The sequence below is a fragment of the Leptosomus discolor genome, chromosome 1, assembly GCF_034619465.1.
Source record: "Leptosomus discolor isolate bLepDis1 chromosome 1, bLepDis1.hap2, whole genome shotgun sequence".
Lineage (NCBI taxonomy): Eukaryota > Metazoa > Chordata > Aves > Leptosomiformes > Leptosomidae > Leptosomus > Leptosomus discolor.
The window spans coordinates 6822524-6847021 of NC_141391.1; the positions used below are offsets into that span (position 1 = coordinate 6822524).

At 40.2% G+C, this 24498-nt stretch overlaps 1 protein-coding gene across 3 annotated transcripts in view; it reads left to right on the forward strand.

Annotated features, from left to right (window-relative positions):
* The window catches only part of PICALM (phosphatidylinositol binding clathrin assembly protein), a 69390-nt gene that overhangs the window by 42994 nt on the left and 1898 nt on the right, over positions 1-24498 (forward strand). Inside the window, exons 12-22 of one of the 3 annotated variants that reach the window (XM_086475801.1) lie at positions 137-237; positions 5511-5660; positions 7548-7628; positions 10218-10325; positions 11246-11377; positions 11467-11497; positions 12331-12430; positions 13923-13946; positions 15979-16038; positions 18239-18343; positions 24342-24443. In XM_086475801.1, the coding sequence (XP_086331927.1) occupies positions 137-237; positions 5511-5660; positions 7548-7628; positions 10218-10325; positions 11246-11377; positions 11467-11497; positions 12331-12430; positions 13923-13946; positions 15979-16038; positions 18239-18343; positions 24342-24434 (985 nt within the window). In that variant the 3' untranslated portion in view covers positions 24435-24443. Of the gene's footprint in view, positions 1-136; positions 238-5510; positions 5661-7547; positions 7629-10217; positions 10326-11245; positions 11378-11466; positions 11498-12330; positions 12431-13922; positions 13947-15978; positions 16039-18238; positions 18344-24341; positions 24444-24498 lie in introns of those variants that run through there. The other 2 variants (XM_009956275.2, XM_009956276.2) reach the window with 2 other exon arrangements.

Genomic DNA, 24498 nt, shown 5'->3' on the forward strand with positions numbered 1-24498 from the left:
ATTTTGGCTTACTTCTATCCATTTTGCGACAACCAGTTTGTAACAAAGCTTTCCTTACTGGTGACAGTTGCTAGCATTTGCCTTGTATTGAAAACTGCAATGTAGTTTAAAGAGTTGTATTAATTTCTCTTTGTAGCACTTCGAAGCTGCCAAATGATCTGCTCGATTTGCAGCCAACTTTTCATCCATCCATACATCCTATATCTGCTACTCCACAAGTAGGAGGTACCTGGGGAGGTAAGAACTCTGAATCCGATTACAGTTCTAGTGGCTAGGCCATGTTCTGGACATGTTTCCCCTAGTCTGTGGGCTGTTTCTTCCTTAAAGACAGAGGTCTCGGAAAGGCAAGCTACAAGTAGATGAAGGGAGCGGAAAAAGTCAAATCTGGGTATGGATTAAAGTAGCACATCAGCATGTGGTGATTACAAAGGATTTTGGTGTGAGAGTTCTTAGCAGCAAAGTTTCTTTAATCGTTGACCGGCTCTGTCAGCTGCATAGCTGCTGTCTTGAAAGAGTCACACAGCAAGCTACAGGAGCTTAGTGAAGATGTCTGCCAGATAGCCCTTGTTGCGTGCACAGGAACTTGAATATGAAATTGTTTTAATACACATTTTATATTTTGTCTAATGTTAAACCAAATTTTCAGGTGATAATAGAACAGAACTTGGATGAGGCCTGAAAGGAGGCAGTTGTGACAACTATGCATAGAAGGCAAGAAAATGCAGAGTTAGTTACTGAAAACAAAATAAGGCACCTCTTTACAAATTCTCTGCTGTATTTCATTTAACTGCAAAGGAAGATTAGCCAAAAGTTGTGGTTGGATCTCTTTAAGTGAAGAGACAAAATTTATAAGGAACTCTTCCCTCTGAAATTTGCTTCAGAACACCCAATTACCGTTCTGCACAGTTGCCAGGATGGACTGAATAAGATACTAGATTACCCTCATTGGTACAGGCAAGTCCTTCCAGCAAGTAGGCAAGGAAGAGCGCTCTAGAAAGTCATGAATGTTACTTCAGGATTAGTTTAGGTCTTACAGCATTCACTTATCTACTCAAAGCCATTTCTCTCTGCCACTTCGCACTGTTCAGAACACTTCCGGTGTAGGTAACGCATTGCCTGCTTGCACTGCTGGTTATACTGGTGGAGGATTAAAAATATTTTATAAAGATGTTTCTCTTTACTTTTCTACGTAAATGACACTTAATAAAATAGTAAACTCCTGAACTGTATGGCTATTTCCAGATTATTTTTTATATAAATCAGATGTTTGCAAAAATGCTTTCTTTTATGATGTGAAAAACTGGGAGTTGCTGCTTCAGAAAACTTGTAAGCATCACAGTAATCCTGTCCTAAATTTTACTTCACTGTTTCTTTTTGAGCTGTAACTTTTCATAAACATCTTTCCAGTACCTGTATATCTTGATAATAAGCAGTGTATGCATTCTGCCTTCCTTTTTGCTGTGTGCTTTGTGTATTGTGTACCTTCTCACATTTGTTTGTGGAGAAATAACACACAATTTCAAGTGATGGAGGCAATACTAATATATGTGGTAACTTCAAAAATAAATACAAGTAGTTTACTTGTCCTTTAGTTTTGCTGAGGAGAGCATCTTTGAGAAACATACTCCTCACTGCATCTTGTGTTATGCATACAAATGTCGATGTTTACTAGGTTTAGAGGTTAGAAATGGAGAAAAAGGTGTTGGCTCATCTTGTTTGCTTTCTGGAAAATATCTTCTGTTGCAACTTGTTCTATTTTGTTCCATGAGTGAGAGAAAAGGGGAAATTATCTTCCTCTCGAAGGTCACGTCACAGCTAGTATTTCTTTTTTAGCCTGAAAGTCTGTGTTTGTTCAGTGTTGTGTAATTCCTGCTAAGAGTCTCCAGTAACAGTCATTGGTATATCTATTGACACATTTCTAAATACTTCTGCGATTTAATTAACTGTGAAGATTTTGGATTGTCTGTTAGAATTTTAGGCTAGAATTCTGGGTTCACAATTTTTTGTTGCCTTTCATAAAAAAAAAGAAAAATCTCTTCAGCTTTACAGACATGAACACTCACTTCACACAGGTGAGGTAGATAAGAAGTGCTTTCCACATTTTACAGATGGGGAAATCTGAGCAATTAACTGACTTGTCTGAAGTCACACGGCAAGTCAGTGGCAGAGCCAAGAATGGAACCTGAACTATTTCCAGTCCTGTGCTCTAACCACTGCACGGCATCCCTCCCTTAGGTAATTCTCTGACATGGCGATGTTTGTGTTGGTGTATATGGTGACTTGAGACGAGTGTCAAACCAGCTACAAGTTGCAATGGACAAAAGTCAATCACTGTTAAAAACTTTATGCAGCAGCTCTTAGGTGTGTGATAAAATAATAAATTGTTACAAAAGGGTTATAGTTGGGTTCCTGCCTTTTGTCTTGTGCTTCCAAAAGTATTAAAGCTAACAAAGTTAAAACTCCTGGAGAATGGGTTCTGTAACTATGTTTTCAGTTTACTTTTTGTCAAACTGTGACAGATGCCACTGAAACACCTTTGTTATTGTTCTCTCAGGTAAAATACTGGTAGTTGGGTACCTTAAAGGTAGAAGTTTGCAAAATTCAAGTTACTCTTTTAAATGCACCTGAATTGTTAGCTGCATAATGATAGCCTGAAGGTGCAGACTGATTCCGTTGACACAAACAGAAGCCATATGTATTCAAGAATGAAAGTGGTCATTAGAAATATTGAGGTGTTGCTGTCAGGAGAGACAGCAATTTTTAAAATCTGGATATAAATTACACAAACCAAATTAATTTTCAGTTACCTTTGTCGCTAGCATTGGCAAGTTTTGAGGCTCGGACAAGATTGAACACACTGGCTAGAATTAGAGTGAAGCAGACAAGTGAAGAGTCTGAGAACAGATGACACTTCTGAGAATCTTGATAATCTAAAGTTGTGTTGCATTGTCTTACAAGTGAAGCACGTGAAGCTCCGTGCGCAACCTTGGGATTTGGGAACAATGTAGTATGTAGTAATCTTCCTGCTGAGTGCATGTGTAAAATAATTCCAGTGGACAGTAGTTTCAAACAAATATGGTTTAAAAATTTCTTGTCCTTTTTAGCTTCTCTCATATTGTTTGACCTGACCTGTTTATTGGGATTGTTCAGAGACCGTGCCAGCTGTGTCTGATCTATTTGCCAGCTATCAATTTGTACCTAAACTTCAGAAGCAAACCAAATGTATTGGTGTGGAAATAATCAGTTTGACCTATCTGTTTGGATTTTTTCCAATTACAAGGAGAACCAATAGCATCAGAAGAGTTGTGAAGCAGCAACAAAAAAAAGCTAGTAGCTGACTAAAAGAGAATCTGACCTGTTTTATTATCAGATCTGTTTGTTCTACAGCTTCTAGAAGAGCATTCAAAGCAGACAACACTTTTAAGCAGTACCTGAAAGCAAGGACTTGGTTTCAGGTGACTGGCTGAGTGGCATGTCCACAAGTGCGTTAGTGGTAGTGCTACTTTCTAAGACGTCAATAAGGCAATACAAATTTTTGCATTGCTGTTACATATTGCAAATACTCCATGAGCTTATTCTGCTCATCCTTTATTCAGTGTTTGACACTGTCATTTTGCTGACTGAATGATTTAGAAAAAAGGCTTTTTAAGGTATTTCACTCTTTCTTGCAACATAGCCAGGCAATTTGGGAGAGAAGTCAGGTCTTGCTGAATTAGGTGTCTTGAGATTTTGTTGCAGGAAATCAAAGCACGTATTAAGCCTGCAAAGAATAATGCAGTTACGGTTTTAAAATTTCGTTTTCTTTAGGACTTGCATGTGACTGCAATCTACACGTTATCAAGCTGTGTGGGATGTACAGCTAAGAATCAGGAGGTCAGAGTGAGGGAGAGAAGATAACTTATACTTTGAAACTGCTGCACATATCGTGGTAGTATTTCCAAGAGTTGTGGAGAAATCTGTAATCTTACCCGTTGTTAGTTTTGGGGTTTTTTAAAGAAAAATGGGCCAGAAACTGAAATGATTATTATTCAGACATTTCTCTGGTGGTTTTGCCTAGAAGAGTAAGCTGCACTTCTAGGCACTGAGATGAAACAAATCGGGCTAGATACAGCTCTTGCTGATCTCACTAGTGAGTTGTTGAGTTTTCCATCAAGGGTTCATGTCCTTTGAAGCCAGTCAGCTAAACCACAGCTCCTTCTGTCAGCAAGTGTAGCTGCCTTTCCTGTCCCTTTTATCTGTTGGATCCTGGACACAGGAGTGTTTTAGCTTGGCCACTGTATCCGTCCTCAGGAAACCTTGAAACTCTCCTGTATGCCTTAGGAAGTGACTCGCCTAGATCCATGTTTCCGTCGTTCCCCAGTACGGTCCAATGTTTTGGGTTTTTTTAATAAGGAACACTTTCTTCATCGCTGCTTGCTGGCTGTTGTCCCTCAAAGCAGAGCAGGTTTTTGCTTGCTTGCAGCTGATGGCATATCTGCCACAATCCTGATGCCCCAGGTAGTAAGGGAAGTGCTGTTGTCCTGTACGTTACCTTGGTGTATTCATAGCTCTTGAAAGCCTCCCCTGTGAGGCCAGGCTGAGCGCTGGGATTGTTCAGCCTGGAGAAGGCTCTGGGGAGACCTTAGAGTGGCCTTCCAGTTCTGAAAGGGGGCTACAGGAAAGGTAGGGAAGGACTCTTGATCAGGGAGTCTGGTGATAGGGTGAGGGGGTAGTGGTTTAGAACTGGAAGAGGGGAGATTGAGATTAAACATTAGGAAGAAGTTCTTCACTGTGAGGGTGGTGAGACACTGGCAGAGGTTGCCCAGAGCAGCTGTGGCTGCCCCCTCCCTGGCAGTGCTCAAGGCCAGGTTGGATGGGGCTTGGAGCAACCTGGTGTGGTGGAAGGTGTCCCTGCCCACGGCAGGGGGGTTGGAACTAGATGATCTTTAAGTCCTTTCCAACCCAAACCATTCTATGATTCTGTGAAAATTTCACGATGCCTAGTAACAAAAAAACCCATACACGCTGTTCTTCAAAGGATGAAAAGTACAGCTCCATTGTTGTTGTTTGGGTTTTTAAAGCTAGCCTCAGGATGGTATTGCATGGAATCCTTGCTTAGCACCTGGGGTTCTGTTATGTTAAAAGGCAGTTTCTGCTCCAGAGAATTTGTTGCAAGTGTCACGACATGACTGAGTGAAGCAAAAACTGATTGTGTTTAAAGAGGAATAACATACTAATTTTCAGTATAAGACACAGTACGGTAGAAGCACACTTGATAAGACCAAGATGCTATTAATTTAAAAAAAAAAAAAGTGGTCAATATCTCTAGTATTTTTCCTGAGTAAAGAATAGATAATTCTGGACAATTCAAAAATTAAACAATTAGCTAGGTCATCCCAAGTTTAGAGATGACAGGAGAAAACTATACTTCCTGGACTCTTCTTAACTCTTAGTCTTCTATACCTAGGAAGCAGCATGTAACTAAATACATCTCCCTTTTCTTCTTTCTCTTGCTCTCTGGAATTGAACAGATCCTTTTTCTGCTACTGTTGATAGTGTTGATGATGCCATTCCAAACCTAAATCCTTTCCTTACAAAAACTAACGATGCTGCTCATCTGTCTGTGTCTTCTGATGTATCTACTTTCACCAGTAGGACACCCACACATGAAATGTTTGTTGGTAAAGTACCATTTTAAACTAATTTCCTATTTCCTAAAAAATTTAACATTATTTCAGTTTCTAAGGTATGTTTGTGGGGCCTTCCAGAAACTATAAGCTGATCATTTGGGGCTGATTTTGTGCTGTGTTAGAACTTGATTTAGTAATTGTACCATGAAAATGGTGTTGCAATCCTTGCTTGGCTACCTAAATGGGATTCTACCTGATGAAAAGCAGCTTAGTTATAGTTAAAGCGGTTGCTTGAGTGCGGTTTTGCACAAAGTCTCTTATGCGTAGGAACTTTAAGGTAGAACACTACATATGCCTGAGAACGAAAAGGAAGCCCTGCTACTTTGTTCCTCAGGTTGAAATGTTCTTGTTAAACAGAGGAGCTTGATCTAATTTTTTTGGCAGTGGGTGTTTTTCCCCCAGTTGCGTTGGCATTAACAGAACTGGTAAAGCCATGGTGCATGGCCTACTCAAACTGTTTACCTACTAGGCGATAAACTAATGACTCACCTTAAAACTGTTGAAATCTTATTTTGGAGGAGGTTCAGCATGGCTGTCATGTTAGAATCCTTCTCACATTTCTGTTGGTGCAGCTACAAGTAATTTGTTTACTTTTCGATATGAAGAATTAAGTTAGCTTTCACAGACTAAAAATCAATTGATGACATGTCAGTGCTGTTCTTAAGCAAAGCTAGGTTTTAAGACAATTGTGCTGCATCATGGGCTGTCTTTTTGCAGATTGAACCCTGCTAGAATTGATCACAGAAGAACCCAGACTCTTATAACAAAGAAATCTTTGATTCCTCTGATATTTGTTAACAGAGATAAAACAAAGGGATCTCTTTAGAGATCATTCGTACCGCCTCTGCTTTGTCACTTCAGCTAACTAGTTTCCTAGCTTGTCTTTGGTTAGTGGAGAGAGAAAGCAAGCAAGATCAAGCACAAGAACTCTTGCTGTGAATTCCCAGGGAGGATTAGTTGGCTGAGGCAGTAGCATACAAATACCTTTAGCTGGTCCTACTGTGTAATAATCTGGCCTGTGCTTCTAATTGGCCTTTCTCATGCTTCCAATAAAATGTGTGTGTCTCATGTGAATGTAGAATGTTCATTTGAAATACAGCTTTTTTTTTTTTTTGGTAGGGTTGTTATTCAATCAGATTGGTTTTCTCTGCATAATTTGTTCTGCAGTCGTACAAAAAGTTGCAGCAGTGCAGGGCTGTGAACAAGGAGCCTGGGGGGTTTTGTGGCACTCTCTGGTTTGTGTGGTATTTGTCACGCAACAGCCCTGAAGCTGCAGGAGATAGATGGCATTGGTGCATTGCATTCCCTTCCAATGTCTCATTCTCTCAAGATGTAGCTAGAACCAGAGCGTGACCTCCTGACAGACCAATATGTGAAATGTAAATGCATTTTTAGCTGTAGCACAAACAAGGTGCTATGACAATGTGAACGTGGATTTAAAATTACTGTTTCTGGTTCTTTAGATCGTTACAATCCATTTACTGAACTAAACCCTTTTGTGGCAACCAAATATGAATCCACTATTGGGCGGTATCCTTATACTTCAGGTATAAGAAAAATGCCTTGAAGCTTTTACACTCATTTCTTCCAAGGGTGTAAAACATGGCATTTGCTTGAAAAAAAGTATTGATCCCAATATAGCTGTAACTTTGAAACCATGCTTTCCCCTTTTGTGTTCTAGATAACGTAAACTTGTTTCTTACTGTATGTCTGTGTATTGATTTCATTCCGTTGGTTTGATGTTATTAGAGTACATGTGGATTTATAGACTGAATTAAATTTTTGTATAGCAGATAAACAGTTTATCTTGGTTCTCTTTCTGTAACTCTCCCTCTTCTCCTTTCCTGGCTTTCTCTCTTGTGTGATACGCCTTATCAGATTCTTTTTGTGGTCCTCAAGCTTACCCTAATGCTTCTCATTTCCGCAATGAGCCTTCTTCTGTAGCTGGTCTATTTGGAGGTAGGTAATGGGATACAGCCTTACCACAAACACAGAAATTCCAGTGTGTTGTGTGCCTAGAGCTAGTAGGTTTGTTACTGACTACGGAAGCGCATTGCTATAGTGGCTCCAACTTTTATTCACGTGCTTGCACTAGGTGTGTTGTCACAAATGATATATATTTTTTCAGTTTGTGCTAAACTAAGACTTATTTAGTCTAAATGTGAAATGAGTATCTCCCCATTTCAGGATCTCTTGTAGTTTACGTGTTGCTACATACCACACAAGACTTGCATGTTATAACTATCTTCTCATCTTGCTCTACCTCATCGCTTTTAAGACAAAGGGATTGGGATGTTCTTGCTGCTTGTGCTATTTTTGTTGATACGTTGCTCTTAAACAGCTCACTGAACTAGTACAAAGCTTTGCAACGGAACATGAGAAAAAGGCATCTGCTTAATTAAATTCCTGGCTAATCATTTGTGCCGCTGTATGATGTCTGTATAGTAGCCCAGTACTGGTTCTGGAATACCATCCTGCCAGCTGCTAGTCGGGCTGTGCGCTGTGACACATGATAATCTCTCTAACCAGATCAAACAGAGTGTGAACATTGTTGCTATGCAAGGTTTAGGAATACCTTCAATAAGTTGTTTGTGGAAGAGTTAGTTCTTAAAAGCACCATAAAGTCAAATTTTGGTTCGATGTCCTTGAATAGAAATTAGCTAGAGTCATTTAACAAAAGGTTAAATACTGTGTATGACTCTGTTCCCTTTGTTCCATACCCAAAAAGCAGGATGATTAGTTTCTGTCAAGTCTTGTTGGTTTATTCCCTCGAAGGAACGGCATTCAAAATACTGACCTTTGCACCTTTCGAAACATCCATGTTAGACAAAATGCCCTGGGCTGGTGGTTGATACTGGGAGTAGGATTTGATGTTTTTCAGAGGCTGACTCAAAGGAGGCCTACGTATTATTTTGTCTTCTGGCTCGTCTCATCTAGTTAGCTTCATACAGCTTGAAACTTCCTAAAATGTGAGAGCAGGAAATGCAGCTCATCTCAGTTAAGGAGGTTTTCTAAGGAAAAATATGAGCTATTGTAAGTCAAGTTTTCTGTTGGTACAGGCAAGGCTTTAAGAGTTGCAGGACATCCCATCAAATGAATTCCTGTCCACAGCTGAGAATCTCTGAAATGGCTTGTTACGACTTGGTGGTATACTTGTCATAAAGATACTCATTTTATTTTCTTGTTTATTTACTCCCTATCTTTTCCCACATTACTGCTTCCCATGTTTTGCTGTATGCTGTTTTCTTTGGTTTGTGTTTAATGAAAAGTACATTGTTTAGATTCTTAGAGATGGATGCTTTTGAGTTGAGTTCTGTGTTTCTTTAAGACAAATAAGAAACAACAGGTAATCCACACTTCTGTGAAGTTTATGTTCAAGGGTAGCATCCTATAGTTCTTAATTTTTTAGGTGAAATATGATTTATTTCAGGAAGACAGTAAGATTGAAATGAGGTGCTGTCACAGCAAGCTAAATGAAATCCAAGAAGTATTCTTGGTCAGTTATTTACACTCACTGTGATGTTTTACTGCTTAAGTACTTGTGATCCTTTTCTTTTATTTCTCCATATCATCAAAATTTCTGTTAGAAACCAGAAGAGCTAGTTTTCAAGATGGCATTGCATTTTTTTTGTGCTTTCATATGAAGTTAATAGTTGCTTCTGTAATTGCCTAATTGTAAAGATAAGCACAGTTGTGTGCATGATCATATGTAACATTAAAAAATACAATTTTAGAAACAAATCAGCATTACTGAACTATCAACTTAATCTGCCAGATATCATACGCAATGTGTTGTACTGCAACAAAATTTTGCAGCATTGAAAAAATTGTGTATTTGGAGAACACTGCTTTACAAATACATAGGAGACAAGTGAAGTAAGTTCAGACAGGAACAGGAGGTTGAAACTTTGCTTTAACTCCCTGTACCTTGGCCATAATTACTAGAAACTTGCCTGCAAAGCATGATCACCTGCAAAATGTGTGTCCAAAGATAACTAAGCAAATGCTAAAAAAAAATTATTAGTATTAAGAGTGTCTAATTGAAGGCCCTTGGGAGGATTTGGATCTTACTTCAGTTGTATCTAAGAGAACTGCTCAATTAATATAAAACATGAAAGGAATAATCTTCAGGCAGGTAATCTTGAAACAGGTTCTGTACCCAGCCAGCTTCTTTTCCTGGAGAAGTTTGGTGATTATTTCCTCACTAATTTTATTGTAAGCATTTGGTAAAAGAATGTTGTGAATAGTTAGTTCAGAGGTTTAGCAACTGGGGGAGGAGGAGTGTCTCTTATGGCCTGTCTGTCCAGTTTTTTGAGACAAAACCTTTCTTTGGAGGCATAACTCCGAATAAACTTCAAATAAACTGCCAGCAGCTCTCTCTTACACGCTTCTCTGTGTCAGGGTGTAATCTGGACCTCTGAGGTACTTGTAGTGTTTCTGCAGTACTTAAATAATCTACATCTTTATTTGGTTTGTCTTGCATAAAGAAGGTAGATTCATGGGAAATGCTGTGTAAAAACATTGAACTCCTTTCTGTTTTCCCCCCAGGGTTCACGCCATCTCCTGTTGCTCAACCACAGCCATCAGCTGGCCTTAATGTTGACTTTGAGTCTGTGTTTGGGAACAAATCTTCTAATGTTGTCCTAGATTCTGGTGGTAAGACACTTACTAAAATAAATGATGTATGTCCTTTTTTTTTTATTCTTGAGGTATAAATCTCTTAATCTGTATTTACTTACACTGCTGTGGCAGTGTTCCAGCTGAAGAAGAGAAAGCTGACTTTAAATGGTCAATTTCATTCTGGCATTCTTCTCCCAGTTTTTCTTTATTAATCAAATAATTTTTCTGTACAGACTATTTCTACGTGCACCCTGCTGAAATGTTTGCATTGATTTCCTTCACTTAAATATTTTGTGCAGTAAAAGTTCACACAGTGAACAGCCTGCATTTTGACATGCTGTCAACTGAAATTAATGTCTGTAGTTGTAGAGTGTGGTCAGAAGATTAGTTAGATAAACTAGATAAAGTTGCATCTCAGTATCTGTGCAACACGTTTTTGGCACTTCTCTGCCTACATGTTACTCTTGCGATGTTAAGATAAATTATCAAAGCATACGTGGCCAATTTGGATTGTAGTTGTAGTTAGTACTCTCTTTTGAGTGTCTGCAAAGTAAATACTTTCTGGTCTTTTGACGTTGAACTCTTGACATCAAATTCTTTTTGGGCAAATCATTGATCCACTAAAAGCAAATGCATATGCACTTTTATAAGATTGAAATACTTTCAATATTTATTCTTTATTTTGTTTTACATTTTGATTGCTTTGCAGTCACTGTGAATCTGTTCCATGGCGGCCTGATGCCGCCTAGCTTAAACTAGTAAAGTGAAATTCCTTTCTGTAGAAAATATACTCTTTATCAAGAGGTGTAAGTTTTATCCTTCTTGTATAGTGTAGCATCACTAGGTTAGAATTTGTATTTTAGCCATTGTGCTGAACTTGCTGTCTATTTAACTGCATGTTGTGACATTCACAGGAGGCCTGTGATTCAAATCACTTTTCTGTTTCTCATTCCAAGGCTTTGATGAACTAGGTGGTCTCCTAAAACCAACAGTGGCCTCTCAAAACCAGAGTCTTCCGGTTGCCAAAGTACCACCTAACAAATTGGTGTCAGATGATCTGGATTCATCTTTAGCCAATCTTGTAGGCAGTGAGTATTGAACCACGAACATATGAATACTTACTTAATTCTGCTAAATGAATAGAATTTCAATAGTATCTTTTTCTAATTTGTGACAGACTTGGGCATTGGAAACGGAACTACTAAAAAGTGAGTATGCTTAATCAGAAGTTGAGCATTTTCATTTTCTTGTTAGTAAAATTTTATCAAAGTGCAGGTTCAAACCTGTGCGTAACAACATAGTGTTAACCTTCAGAGCAGGTTTGGGTTTGTACTTTGTTTCATACAAGGTAGAATGACTTGTTGAAAGCTGCTGGAAGGTCACTGTAGACTGAATGGTCGTGACAGTGATAACAGCAGGCGAGATGTCCTCCTGTCTCTGGTTCCTTTCAGGCTTTATATATATTTAGGAAATGAGTTCATCAAAATGCTTTTTTGCAGTTGTAGGTAATTTTAGCACACCGTATAAATACTTTGTGTGATCTAAGTGTGTGTGGAGCTGCGTTAGAGACTGTGAAACAGCAACCTCCAACTTGTGGTTGACCTTTAAACAAGTGAATTTTGAAGCAGGGCGTATTCTACAATAGTGAACATCTGCTCTGGCAGCGAAGTTGAGAATGTGATTAGCAAATTTCAGGCTTATTGGTACTGTCTGTGCCAGCTCTGAAGTCGTTCCAACGTCTAGTATGCAGTTGCTCCTAACTAAACCTTCTTGACACAAGGAAAGGCAGCTAGACTGACTTACCTGTATTGGGGGACTCACCCGAGATGAGATAAAGCTGAGGTGGCTCACATTGACCATCTTACCTTAGTTCTCCTCACCAAAACAAGCTGTCATGAGACCTTTTATTCAATCCTTTGCTAAATGAGTTCCTTCAACAACAAAAGAAGCCATATTTCCGAGAGGAAACAGTTTTTACCTGAGGGAGTTTTGTAAGAAAATCCAATGTTTTCTAACAATTCTTTGAAAAATTTATTTGAAGCGATGTAAACTGGACTCAGCCAGGTGAAAAGAAACTAACAGGTGGTTCCAACTGGCAGCCCAAGATTGCACCTACAACTGCGTGGAATGCTCCAACGTTGGTAAGCAAATACTCATTTTGAAATAGTGAGTTCCCTGCAACTTAGGTATGCAGGCTTAGATAGCCACAAATTTGAAAGTGGTCTATAGTTGCAGGGAAAGGGTAGTAGAAAATGGAAGAAGTGGTCAGTTTGAGATGTGTACTGCTTGGATTTGTGTTTCTTAGCTGTGTGGTTCCAGTAAATAGTTTGTGATGTGACATGTGCAGGTTTAGCATAAACTTCAGTCGTGTCTGACCAGCCTCTCATGGCAAGACAGCAGCCTTCATGTTTCACTCAACTGACATAAAACTGTGAATTTGACGGGGGGGTGGGGGGTGTGCACTTTGCAGTCTAGAAAAGTAGAAGTGTGAAAATGTGGTCTTCAGGTGCACTGGTACCTTACAACTCAGCCTGCTCTGGGGGAGAGAACAGGCTGAGAAATTAATGCTCTTGAGACTTGTGGAGGGCTCCGTGCACAGCGCAGGCTGTAGCTTTCTTCCTGTGCATCACTACTGCTTTCCTGCCCCGGTGTGTGCGATTCTTTTTAACGCATGTCAGTTCTAGTGGTCAGCTTCCTAGTGCCTGTTGTAGCAGGTAGTAGTGGCAGGAGGTAGAGTGAGGGCTCTGAATTACATGTAAAAAAAAAAAAAAAGGAGGTTAAGAGTTTGTGTGAGTAGTTCTCACAATGCTAACAGGACATTTTTGCATGTGAATCCTACTCACCCTTTCACTGCTGACCCAGAGAACTGTAGGTGGACAGACCAGGTAACAAATGACCCCTCGGGATTTATTGTGTTTGACTCTGTAACTGACTGGGGGAGGCTGAATCCACGGTGTAGTGATACAGCATTGTGGATTTGGAAAGAGCGAGCTTGTCTCACTGGATCCACCACCTCTTCCCTACTGGGTGTCCCCTGTCAACTCACTACGTTCATGTAGGGAGAGATGTTCATGGAGCTTACTGGAGGGTGTGTAGGTATTGAAGAAACACCAACTGCTGACCTGCTTTAATGACTGGTGGTTTGAGTTTACTTGTGTGCTTGAATCTGTTTAATAACTCATGTCTTGTATATACATCTTCTTGTGATAAGTCATTTCATTTAACAGCTTTTATTATTTAGAGGTACTGTTGAGACACTTCTCTTCCTGTGAAACTGTTCTATTAACATAAAAATCTTGAAACAGAAATAATCCAGGGGGAAAAAAGTTTGTTTTCCTCTGCTGGTCTATTTATTGTGGAGTTGCTGCTGCTTGCTAAATAAATATGCTTTTGAAAATAAGGCTTTCTTGTCTTTGGAAAAAAGGCATATACCAAATAAATGGACTGTGCAAAACAATTACAAACCTATCATGACTATGTCTCAGTGAATGACTTGAATTACAAGAATGTGTTGGGGTAAACATTTAATGTATTTGTGAACTAAAATGCTATCTGTGTATATTCTGTTGTGTAAGTATTTGCTTCTAATCCAGTGTTATTGCATTATGTAATTGTTCTCCCTGGGAAATACAGAATGGCATGCATTTTCCACAATACGTAAGTGAAACAACCCACAGCCTTTTTGCAATCGACTGGCATGCTGATATTAACCACTGCTGTTGCAGAATCTCATAACCTTCTTGCTATTTACACATTTCTCATTTTAAAATCTTTGGTGTGCCCAAAATTGAGCTTTTCCTAGCATATACAAACTTCATAGGTGGTCTGCAGGCTCTTGACTCGAATGATGGCATGGGAAATACCAAGATTATTTTTCCTTGCTTTAAACTGTACCATTTGCTGCCAGAGAGCTGGGGTGTGTGTCTGTGCTGCCTTCAATGCACTTGGTGAATTTTGAATGAAGATAAAAATGTTTGTGTTTGAATAACTGCATGAAACCTCACAGGCTTCTGTTATACTTTGCACTTTATACACATCTATGGTAGATCTTGATTTTGTTTGTTTGTTTGTTTTTTGGTGGGGAGAGACCAATATGTCGTTAATGCTCATATTAAAACAAAGAAAATCTGTGCTGACAGTTTACAAAGGGCAAGCAATAACCTGTGCTTGCTGTCTGAGGAATGCAGTCTTTAATTTCAAGGGGTTTTTTTCTTTATGTCAACAGTGATATTGGTCTTTCCCTGTATTCTGTTTTTATTGCAGGGTAACTCTGTAACTAAAGGATTGTAGGTTGGTACTTGAGCGCTCAAAAATAAATTTAGTCAGCATGCTTGTATATGTGTAGGTGTGGATACACAAGCAAAACAGTGATTTTCAGGATAGCTTTGCCAGCTGTGTGAAATACATGGATAGTACACAGTCTGGGTAATTCTTGATTGAGGAAGCCTGTTCTGATGGTAGTTGAAACGCCAGTGACACTGGCTACTGTCTATGAAAAGGCAGCTGATACCTTAGAACTAAATTCAGAAGCAGCTTTGCTGATGTCCTATTTTTGGTGTTACAATTGCCCACTTTAAATAATCCAGTATTACTAATATTTTGTCACTTCCCTCTTTCTGTATCAATAAACTCTGTGTACCAAGAAAGACCTATGGTCTTTATCTTGTCAGGAATAGTAATCCCCACAGCAACAGCATGAAAATTAGAGGTTTGTTTTTTTTTTCTTAAAGGAGGGACTAAGAGGAGGTGCAGTGGATAGACAGCAAGTCATCTGAGTATTTATAGGCACCAGTTTATAGTCTAGGAAAAAAAATTGTCCTTGGAGGAGTTAATACTAATTTAGAAAGTAGATAATAACTGTTAAATAAAGAGTATGGTTAGGGTATGAAGAACCATCTTTAATATATTTTTCTTGCTAAGAGTTATCAGCTCGTTTTCTATGTATACGTTGCCAAGCTGGTTACAAAACATAGCTTCACCCCAGGTTTTGTCTCTTGACAGCAATTACTGTAATGTCATAGAAGTTAACTTAGGTTAAGGGTAAGATAAACGTATCTGCAAAGTACTAAGAGGACTTTTAACTTGTTCAGATTCATCGTACTAATTGGGTGAGTGAGAGGGAATGCAAGTTGAATATTCATGTTAGAGTTGAACTTAGATTGAAGCATGGTAGGAGAATCCCATAGTGGGTACATCCTGGCTAAAGACACAAGAATTCCTCTAATGTCGGCAGAAGCAATGGTAACTTGATCTTTCAGTCTTGAAAATTCTCTCTTGAGACTCCTTGTGTACCATTACTTGTGATTTTGAAATACAGGTATGTACTTTATGGGATTAAAAAAAAATGCTTCTGCTTCCTGAATATTTTCTCTCAAACTTCTGTCTCATACTGTGTTCCTTTAAACAGGATGCTGAGGGAATGGTAGCTTGCAGTTTAGTTTAGTTAGCCAGAATCAACAAGCTAAAAGCAAATATATAATCACAGATTTGGTGAGATCGCCTAGAAACTTTAGCTTAGGTATTGTATTCCATCTGAAATAATTTGGATACACAAGACTGCAAATCCTATTTATTCTTTGCGATGTTCATAATCAGTGAAGTGCTGCAGCTGACCCTTAGAAAGCTTACTGCCTTACCAGTGTGCAGCTGACCTCTTCTCCTCTCAGCTCACCCCTGTTTTTCACACCAGGCACCGCCGGTAATGGCGTATCCTGCCACAACGCCGACAGGAATGATGGGCTACGGGATGGTGAGTGGAGCTTCTGCAATTCAAGATGGTCAGATGCTGTATATGGTTTGATTGCTTTTATAGCTCGGTAGCAGGTTTTTTTCTGAACTACTTTACTGAAGGCTGAATTTCAGCTCCTATTGGTTTATTCTTCACCAAATCATTAAGTCCTGGTTTGCTGAACTACTTCGGTGGGGTTTTTTGGTCTGAAATCGTCTGCTCGCTCTTATCTCACTTAGTTTTTCATAAACTTTTTAAAAACTAAGTGTCACTTCTTGGTGGGCTTTAGTGGTGTAGAAATACGCGTATCGTGTGAGTATAGATAGCTGCATTCACAACAGGACTGTTCTATCTGTGAAGTGAAACCTTCTGTTAATACTTGCTCGCAACCCCAGCAAAAGGTGTGTCTGTAAGGAGCGACGCTACAGAACTGTGAGTTTGTGACACTGCTGGGTGTTGTGGTGTCGGTTGAGAACTGAATGTTAATGACACACTAGTACTGGAAGAATTTTGACATAAACCTGACCTTGCTGCTTGGTGCTCTGAAAAGTTGTTCAAATTTTTGTTCTTATCTCAAATGCTAAAATATTTCTGAAATTATATGCCTTAACTCTTTATTAGTACGGGTTCGATGTAGCACACCTTCGCTGGGTGAATAAAATGAGAGAGAACTTCCTTAGAACAATTATTCTGTTAAATGGCTCACAGATTAGTAGAAGGAAAATAAGCTAAAAGTTCCATCATGTAATCAAATCAGATTAATGATTTAGGATTTGTATACGCTCAGGAAGTGAACTCCAAAAGTGGCAGCTGTGTTCTTGAGGGTCTTTTGGGACTGTCTTTTCTTGAGAGTCATGTTCCCTATTACCTATCCATGAACTCCTGTAGTATATATCCTGTGCAAAGTCGTCGTGGTTAAACTACCTTTAGTGTTGATTCAAACTTGATCTCCACAACTTTGCACTGATGGCACTGGAAGCATTTTCTTAGTTATTTTGATTCAGCAGCTGGGGAAGGTAACATACTGCATGTATGGAAAATCTTGCGTGTTTTGTAAGGCAGCTTTCATCGTGGGGTTTAAATGCCAATGTGAAATGGAGACTGGCATGAATAGGAGCCGTAGCTCTGTTATCCTGAGCTGCTGTTACTTGTTTGAAAGAGTGCAGTGTCTGAGCAGATGGGCGAGATGGGCCCCTACAGTAGGACCAGCAGCTTTGTAGCACATCCTGAACACTGTCCTGCTCATTCAAACTTTACTCAGGACACTTACTGCTAGGAACCTCTGAGATGTCAGCCCATTTTACAACCCTTGTGTTTTAATTTTTCCTAAAAGCAGTAGTAGGTACCATAGTTCTGAGCATGGCCATTTCTAAGTGGCAGTCCAGTAGCAGGCTTTTCCCCTGGCGAGGGCATACTGGGACAGGCAGTTGTGTTAGTACCTTGACATTCCCTGGTTGCTTCATTGTGCCAGCAGTTATTTTTAACTTCTTTGTAGGGTGTTTTCATCAGGGTCAGTTTCTTGAATGGGTTCACCATGTGATTGCCTAAACAGCTGGTTGGCATGGTGGGAGGAGTACCAGGATTAGTCAAGGAAAAGCTGCTTGGAATGGGGATTGCTTCAGTAGGACTGCTGCTGGCCTTCCACCCAAGCCTGAGGGGAGTGCCAAAAGCAGTGCCAGAGATGGGCATCTATATGTAAAATAAATAAAACCTGACTTCTAAGACCATTAATATATGTTAAACTCTTAATTTGGCTCAGCCAGACTCAGTGACACTTTAGACTGATTGCACAATGACTTAACATTTATCGTACATACAGTTCTCGGTTTTCAATTTTTCTTGAACTCTATCAGCTCAGCATTGGTATCTGTAAAACTATTCTTGTGCTTTCAAAGGCAGACAGGGAAGTGTTGTCAGACCTCAGTTTTAGGAGCAAAAGGACCAGCGCAAATGTTTGTGCCTAAGCAAGTATTTTAATGTTTCAGATCTTTGCAGCAAGAGATTAAATGGCTCAGTTGTTATTAAGAGTATTCCTGGAAAAGGCTCTAATGTTCCTTTCTAGAAAGCTTTATTTGCGGAATAACGTAGAAGGATCTTACATGATTGCGTACGTCAAATATGACCAAGACTGTTCACCCATTTACCTTTCTCCTTGCTCTCCTTAAATACTTGCGATGTATTAATGCCATGTGTGATTTGATGTTGTCTGCATCTTTTTTAGCCGTCACAGATGGGAGGCATACCAGTAATGACACAGCCAACTATAATATACAGTCAGCCAGTCATGAGACCACCAAACCCTTTTGGCCCTGTACCAGGAGCACAGGTGTGTATATTCAGAATCGTTGGTGCTGGGTCAGTTTCTTTAGAAGTATTTTAATATTTCCTTGTGTTGTTTGAATGTGTTGCACAAGCCCAATAGTTCATGTAAGGTTTGCTTCCTAGCTTCCTATATCCAGGCTGGCATCAAGTTTATTTTAAAGAAGCAAAGAGGAGGGTGTTTTAGGGCATTGTTTTTCTGGGGGTGTGTCAGAGATTATCCTCAAGGCCTTAGTGACAGGATAAGAGTAGTTAATGTCTGTGCTGTTGGCTGAGGACAGGCTTATTCCCCAAAGTTCATGTTCTCTGCTTTCCCTCCAAGTGTGGCTTTGAGACTGCGCTGTTGCAGCTCTTCCCTGCCTGTCTGCGGCACTGGTTTTTGACCTGTTACGCTGGAAAGTGTTAAGATTATAAACTAAACCTGGCAGCAGCTGTAAGCTTTTTTAGTAAGCTGAGTGCTTATGTGACAGTGTTTTGCAGGGGACAGACAGGGTGCGTGTAGCCTTTTAAGTCCGGTGGTTGTAGATGGGTTTGAAAAGGATGGGGTACTCTCCCAAGGTCCCTGTATTCCTCCACATTTTTGCAGAAGACAGTGTTTGCAGCATAGTGAAGGTGTTCACTAGCTACACCAGCCTGGCCTTTCCCTGTGAAGTGAGGTGTTCCTTACATTGCTGGCTTTTTTTGCTCCTCGTGATAATGTTGTCCATAGATTCATTACCTGACGTCCTGGGATAAAAGAGTGTGCTGAAGGGTTACTCTGAGCACTGAGAAGAACTGACTGTATCAATACTGGACTTAAGTATGCACCTTCTGTTCTTTGTTTTGCAAACTTTTGTCACTGGGAAGTTTCTGTCTGAACTCCCTTTAACCTGACAGCCCCTGAAGATGGGTTTTTGCAGTAGGAGGAACATTTAAAGAAGAACAGCGGCAAGCAGGGATGGACAGCTTTGAACACCTTCGTGCTGTTTTCAGAAAGCATTGAGATCGTTAAGACTTTGTTGTGTTTGTAAACTGTAGTCAGAGGCAGAGCCAAGTTTAGCTGGCAGATTGAAACTCCAGTATTAACATTTAGTAGTTAAATGTTCCTTTGTCAAAGTTCTCACTGTACGCCATGACTCTTAGAAAAATGGAATCTATTGGGGCTGTATTTTGAGCTTACTTATAACTAGCTCTGTCTTTAGGTGACTGTTTAAAAACATGCATGTATAACTTCACTTGGGTATACATTTGTATATGTGGTTTTGGGACTGAAGTGTGGAGGGAAAAGAATTCAGCAGTAGGTCGGAAGGGAAGAGAGCCTCAAACCTCTTCTGATGCCTGAATCCGATCCAGGAGAGGCTGTGCTGTGTGCTGCCAGTGGGCAGCATGTCCATTGTCTTCCTTAAAATAGAGCCTTGTGGATAACTTCTTTTAGTTATTTTTTTTGAAGGCTTTATCTGAAAGGGATGCTGTTAGATTTATTTAGCTAGAAATGCAGTTTTCGGTTCACTTTCTCTTGGACATCTGAGCACTGCTTTGCAAATTCGCTGTCACTTGAGAGGTGATTTGGTATCTTTCACATGGGATTTATGCTATTTCAAGGGGACAAAATGTTTGTGACACTTCTTAAATACAGAGCAAGTTAAAGGATCCTGAAGGATAAGAGATGTTTTCTGCAATTCCCAAAACATTGATTTTTCAAATGTCCCTATTTAAAAAAATTTTAAAAAAAATCTTCCCACCTGCCTGATTCAGTTATAAACAGGTAGGTAGATGTGAATAGCTAGGTGAGCCTTTCTGCTTCATTTGACGTTGCAGGGCTTGGTCTAGGTTGAATCCCAGCGGGCTGTCATAACAGGAGAAAGTCACACAACTTAGTCACAAGTGGGGTGTGTAGAGCTCTATTTACTGCGCTTACCTGACAACGCGTTTGGCTTCTGTGAGAATTAATTTGACAGAAAACACACCCTTTGAACTGGCGTTTGCCATGTGACCAGGAAGGGTTTTTCCCTGAGACGCACAGTCTGCGTTGCTTGCAGTTACTGGGTTTTCAGCAGTCTGACATCGGTGAAGCAACTTAAACGAAACTCAAACTGCGTGCGAGAGCCGCTTCCCCGTGTGCGGCAGAGATGGCGATTGCAAACACGCGGCCACAGAGGGGAATTGTGATGATATTACGCTGAACTTACAGTATGCTTGGTCATGAGGCCCTTCTGAGAGCACGCGTGTCTGTTTAGGTTTAGTCCATGCTCCTTCTTGTGCTAGAAATAGAAATGAGAAAATAAAGAATTAAAAATGTGTGTTCTTGGGGTAAGCAAACAAACCTTAAAAGGATGAATAATGCTTGTCTGAAAGGCACACACTTCAAGCTGCTGACATCCAACGTGGGTTGCTCTAAATGCTGTTATTCTAATACACGTTTTGTCCACAGTGTCATCACTGCCAAAACCTAAATTGTTTTTAATGTTTATGTTTAAAGCACTAGATTATATCACTTCGCTCTAGTCTGCAAGTAGATTTTTTGGTTGCTGTCGCTTTGGAGGTACGTAAAAGCGTAATGACAGATACAAAGTTGTTGCTGAAAAATTGTATTGCCTAGTTGTAGCGTGTTGGGAGCTCCTGCTTTGTGTACTGACTGGTAAAATAGGCATCACAGGATTGTCCAGGTTCTTTATCATTCAAACTGGTATCCCTGCTTGATTTCTCTTAATCAATATATACCTTTCCTACCGCTAGATGTACCTGTTTTGTCTCTTTCAACTGTGCTGTTCACCTGCATGCAATTCTACCCTTGCTTTTGAGAGCAACAGTTAGAAATAATCTGGGGTTTTCTTTAAGGGCAAAATAATTTGAAACAATTAGGAATGAGACTATAACAATTGCTCTTTGAAAATCTAGGTGCAGAAGATATTTGTAGTGTTAAAAGAAACTGATGTGTACCTTTTTTCTTTGAAACCACTTATTGTGCACTAGGGTCAGTATTTTCCACTTGAGAAAGAAAATAATGGTTTTCAGCATGCTAGAATGGCAGGCTTTCTTCCTGCAAAATGTTACATCCTGCTACCCAGAACAGTGACAACGGTTGGAGTTGTTTGATTAAATTTTAGCTGGTGGTGAGGTAGAGTGTGTATGAGGAAGGGACAGGCTGAATCAGTGGTCTAAACAAGGTGAAAGAGTAGCCAGAGCGATGGCGGACGTGGTACAGTGCAGCAAACACAGAATGTTTCAGACAAGCCAGATCTGAATGATGTACAGTTAACTGGAGTATAACGACCCATTGTGAGACCGGAGTGTCGTAATCCACAACAGCAGTGCTTGGATGCTCACCACCACCAAAACATTACTGTGTTGGCCAACGTAAAATCGTACAATACTGACAAATCAGTGGTTGCTTCAAGTGTTACATATTCTGGTCTGATCAACCCCAAAAGGACATAGCCTTAGGAGGAGAAGCATCTGGGTAGTGAGAATTTAAAGATTTAAAATAGAATAAAGAAATTATTTGGCCTACTGCCTGCATCTGTGTGAATTGTAGCACTGCAGTTGTTAACATCACTGGATTGTACAGAAAAAGTAGTGGCAGTGATTGCCTGGTGATGATGAAGGGTAGGTAAATGCGCGGATGAGCAAGTTGGTTTTGTGGGTGGTTTTGTTTTCGTTTTGTTTTGGTGGTCTGGGGTGTTTCTTTTGAAACTGGAAGAACGGGTATGAAATTCAGGACAGACTTAGGCCAGACTTTACAGGTGCTCCTTTTGGCACATTAATCCCAACATAGATGCTAAAACAGTGTGACAGACTTGTTTAATGAGAAACTGGTATCTAGCTAATGATGGGAAACAGCACAACACTCACTTGTGGATGTGTTCTTCTGCGCTACTGTGACTCTGGGGAGTTTTTGTCTTGGTTGGAAGCGGCGAGAAGCAGTGACTGCCGTTGGAGGTGAGACTAAGCTTTGGGTCTGATCCAGCACAGTACACTGCATTTCAGATCACATGAGCACGGGGCAGTAAGGAGGGTAAATCCACAGTTCTAGACGTGTTAGCACTGGAGAAACTGATGGCCAGGGCTGTTGTTTTAAATGCTTCTCCTTAGAAGCTGCCAAGGTAGGTTCCATTTTTCAGATATAAGCAGTATTCTGGATAGATGCAGTGTAGAAAACTGTCTAACTATACTTTCCACATTTTTTTAGGCCTCCTTTTTTAATAATTAGAAGAATCTCATTGAAATATATATTTACTGTAAGGTACTGTGTCTCATCTGAATTTGGCTGTGGCACGTAGGAAGTAGCATTGTCAAGTTTTTTCCCAGTGTTTAACCAGAACAGGCTCCCTGAAATTTCACCTCTGTTTGCGGTTACGTGCTGATGTGGCACCAATGACAGAGCTTTAAGCCTACCAGTCTTCCACACTGCTTTCAAACTGGGACATTACTTTGGGCTTTATCAATTGGAGATCTGGCAGCTCAATTTAACAGGACTTTCGCTATGTCACTTCAAGCCATTTGACAGTGAAGAGGAAGAATGTCTCATGAAATCAAGTTGCAGCAGGCATGCCTTGCTGAAGTTATTTATGACTGTGTTGGACTTTATCATTAGTCTGGCTCAAATCCTGGAGAGTGGTGGGGTGTGAGCTACAGCTTTCCAAAGGGAAGAACCAACTTTAAAAGGGGAGCTTCTGACGTCCTGAAACTGCTTCTCAAGCACTTCCCATTCTGTCTCATGACTTTTCCATAATCTGTTTATGGGGACTGGATTCGAGTGTCCCAGATGGACTCCAACCCAGATAGAGTACTGATCCTGAAAGAACTTCTCATGTGGTTTGAGATAAATATTAACGTGAAAAATCTAAATTTGCAATGGCAATATTTACACTGTGGGCGTTTCTGCAGGCAGTCCCCATAAGCACAATCCCTGTCATGCGTAGGTTGGCAGGCAGTCAGCATTTCCCAAGGAAATACGCCTTCATACGGTGTGTTCTGCAGTGAGTATGAAGTGCAAGTGTGCACCGGTGATTAGTGACTCAGTTATGAGTAAACTGTTAAAGTGATGGAACCTGAAAAGGGGGAAGGCTGACTTTTGCTTGTAGCTGCAAAAACATGCAAGCTCTATGAGGGAGGAGGGCAAACAGAATTTAATGAAGCACCATTTATAACTGGGAAAGTACTAACAGAGAAGGAAAAGGGAAGGAAAACAAAAACCCAACAAAAAACCAAACCAAACCAAAAAAAAACCCAAATCGACAAATGGTAGATACTGCTGCTCTTACAGCTTGCAGAGTCGTTGTCACTCGCAGAAGCAGCCAGAATGCCAATATTACCTGCTTGTGAATAGTGTGCTTATATGGCTGAATTTGCAGTGGGGTGCTTGAAATACACGGCTATAGGATGTGATTTTTGTTGGTATAGATGCTATAGAACACCGGTCTCAGTCTTCAGTTCTCACCTAAAATGGCAGCAGTTGACAAACATCTTTTTTTTTTTTCCTACCCCCAGAATACATCCTGTGTGCTCATTCTAGGCCCCATATTGACAATTACCTGTTGTCTGCTCTCCACCTTCTTTTTATACACATCCTATTTTGAGAGGGAAAGATGCTGAGAGCTGTTTCTTCTGGAAAGCTGCCACACTCTGGCCAGAACCCCAGTCTCATCTCTCCCTGCCAGGATGTAGTTTTGCCAGTGAAGTGGGGAGAGCGCTAATCTGTTTCACAGGAGTGTCCAGCTTAACGTTTTGTGTCAGCCTTTGAAGAGAACTGCTGAGAAAGTGCAGGGTTATCTGCTTGTTTGGCAAAGGCCAACTGAAGTTTCCTTTCTTGGAGGGTCATGTCCAGCTTGTTTCTGCATTACACCAACCATTGCAGAGGCTTTCTGTTTTCCATATGACCAACCACCTTGTTTTAACAGTTAATTTCTGCCAAGTTTGCCTCTTAACCTCCCCTTGTCCTTTCATTACACGTTCAGCTTTCATATTCTGTCATTCTGAGACCTTTTTTCTTTTTCTTTCCCTTTCTCTGTCGTTTTTCCTACTAGCTGTCTGCAGCATCCAGCCCTTCCAGTCAGAGTCCTCACAGAGCCTCAGGAAAGGATCCCTTTGCAGAGCTCTCTCTCCAGGATTTCTTGTAGAACAACTTAGGTATTGTCCACTGTTCCGGGGAGATGCTGGTTTTTGTGATAGAAAACAAATTTG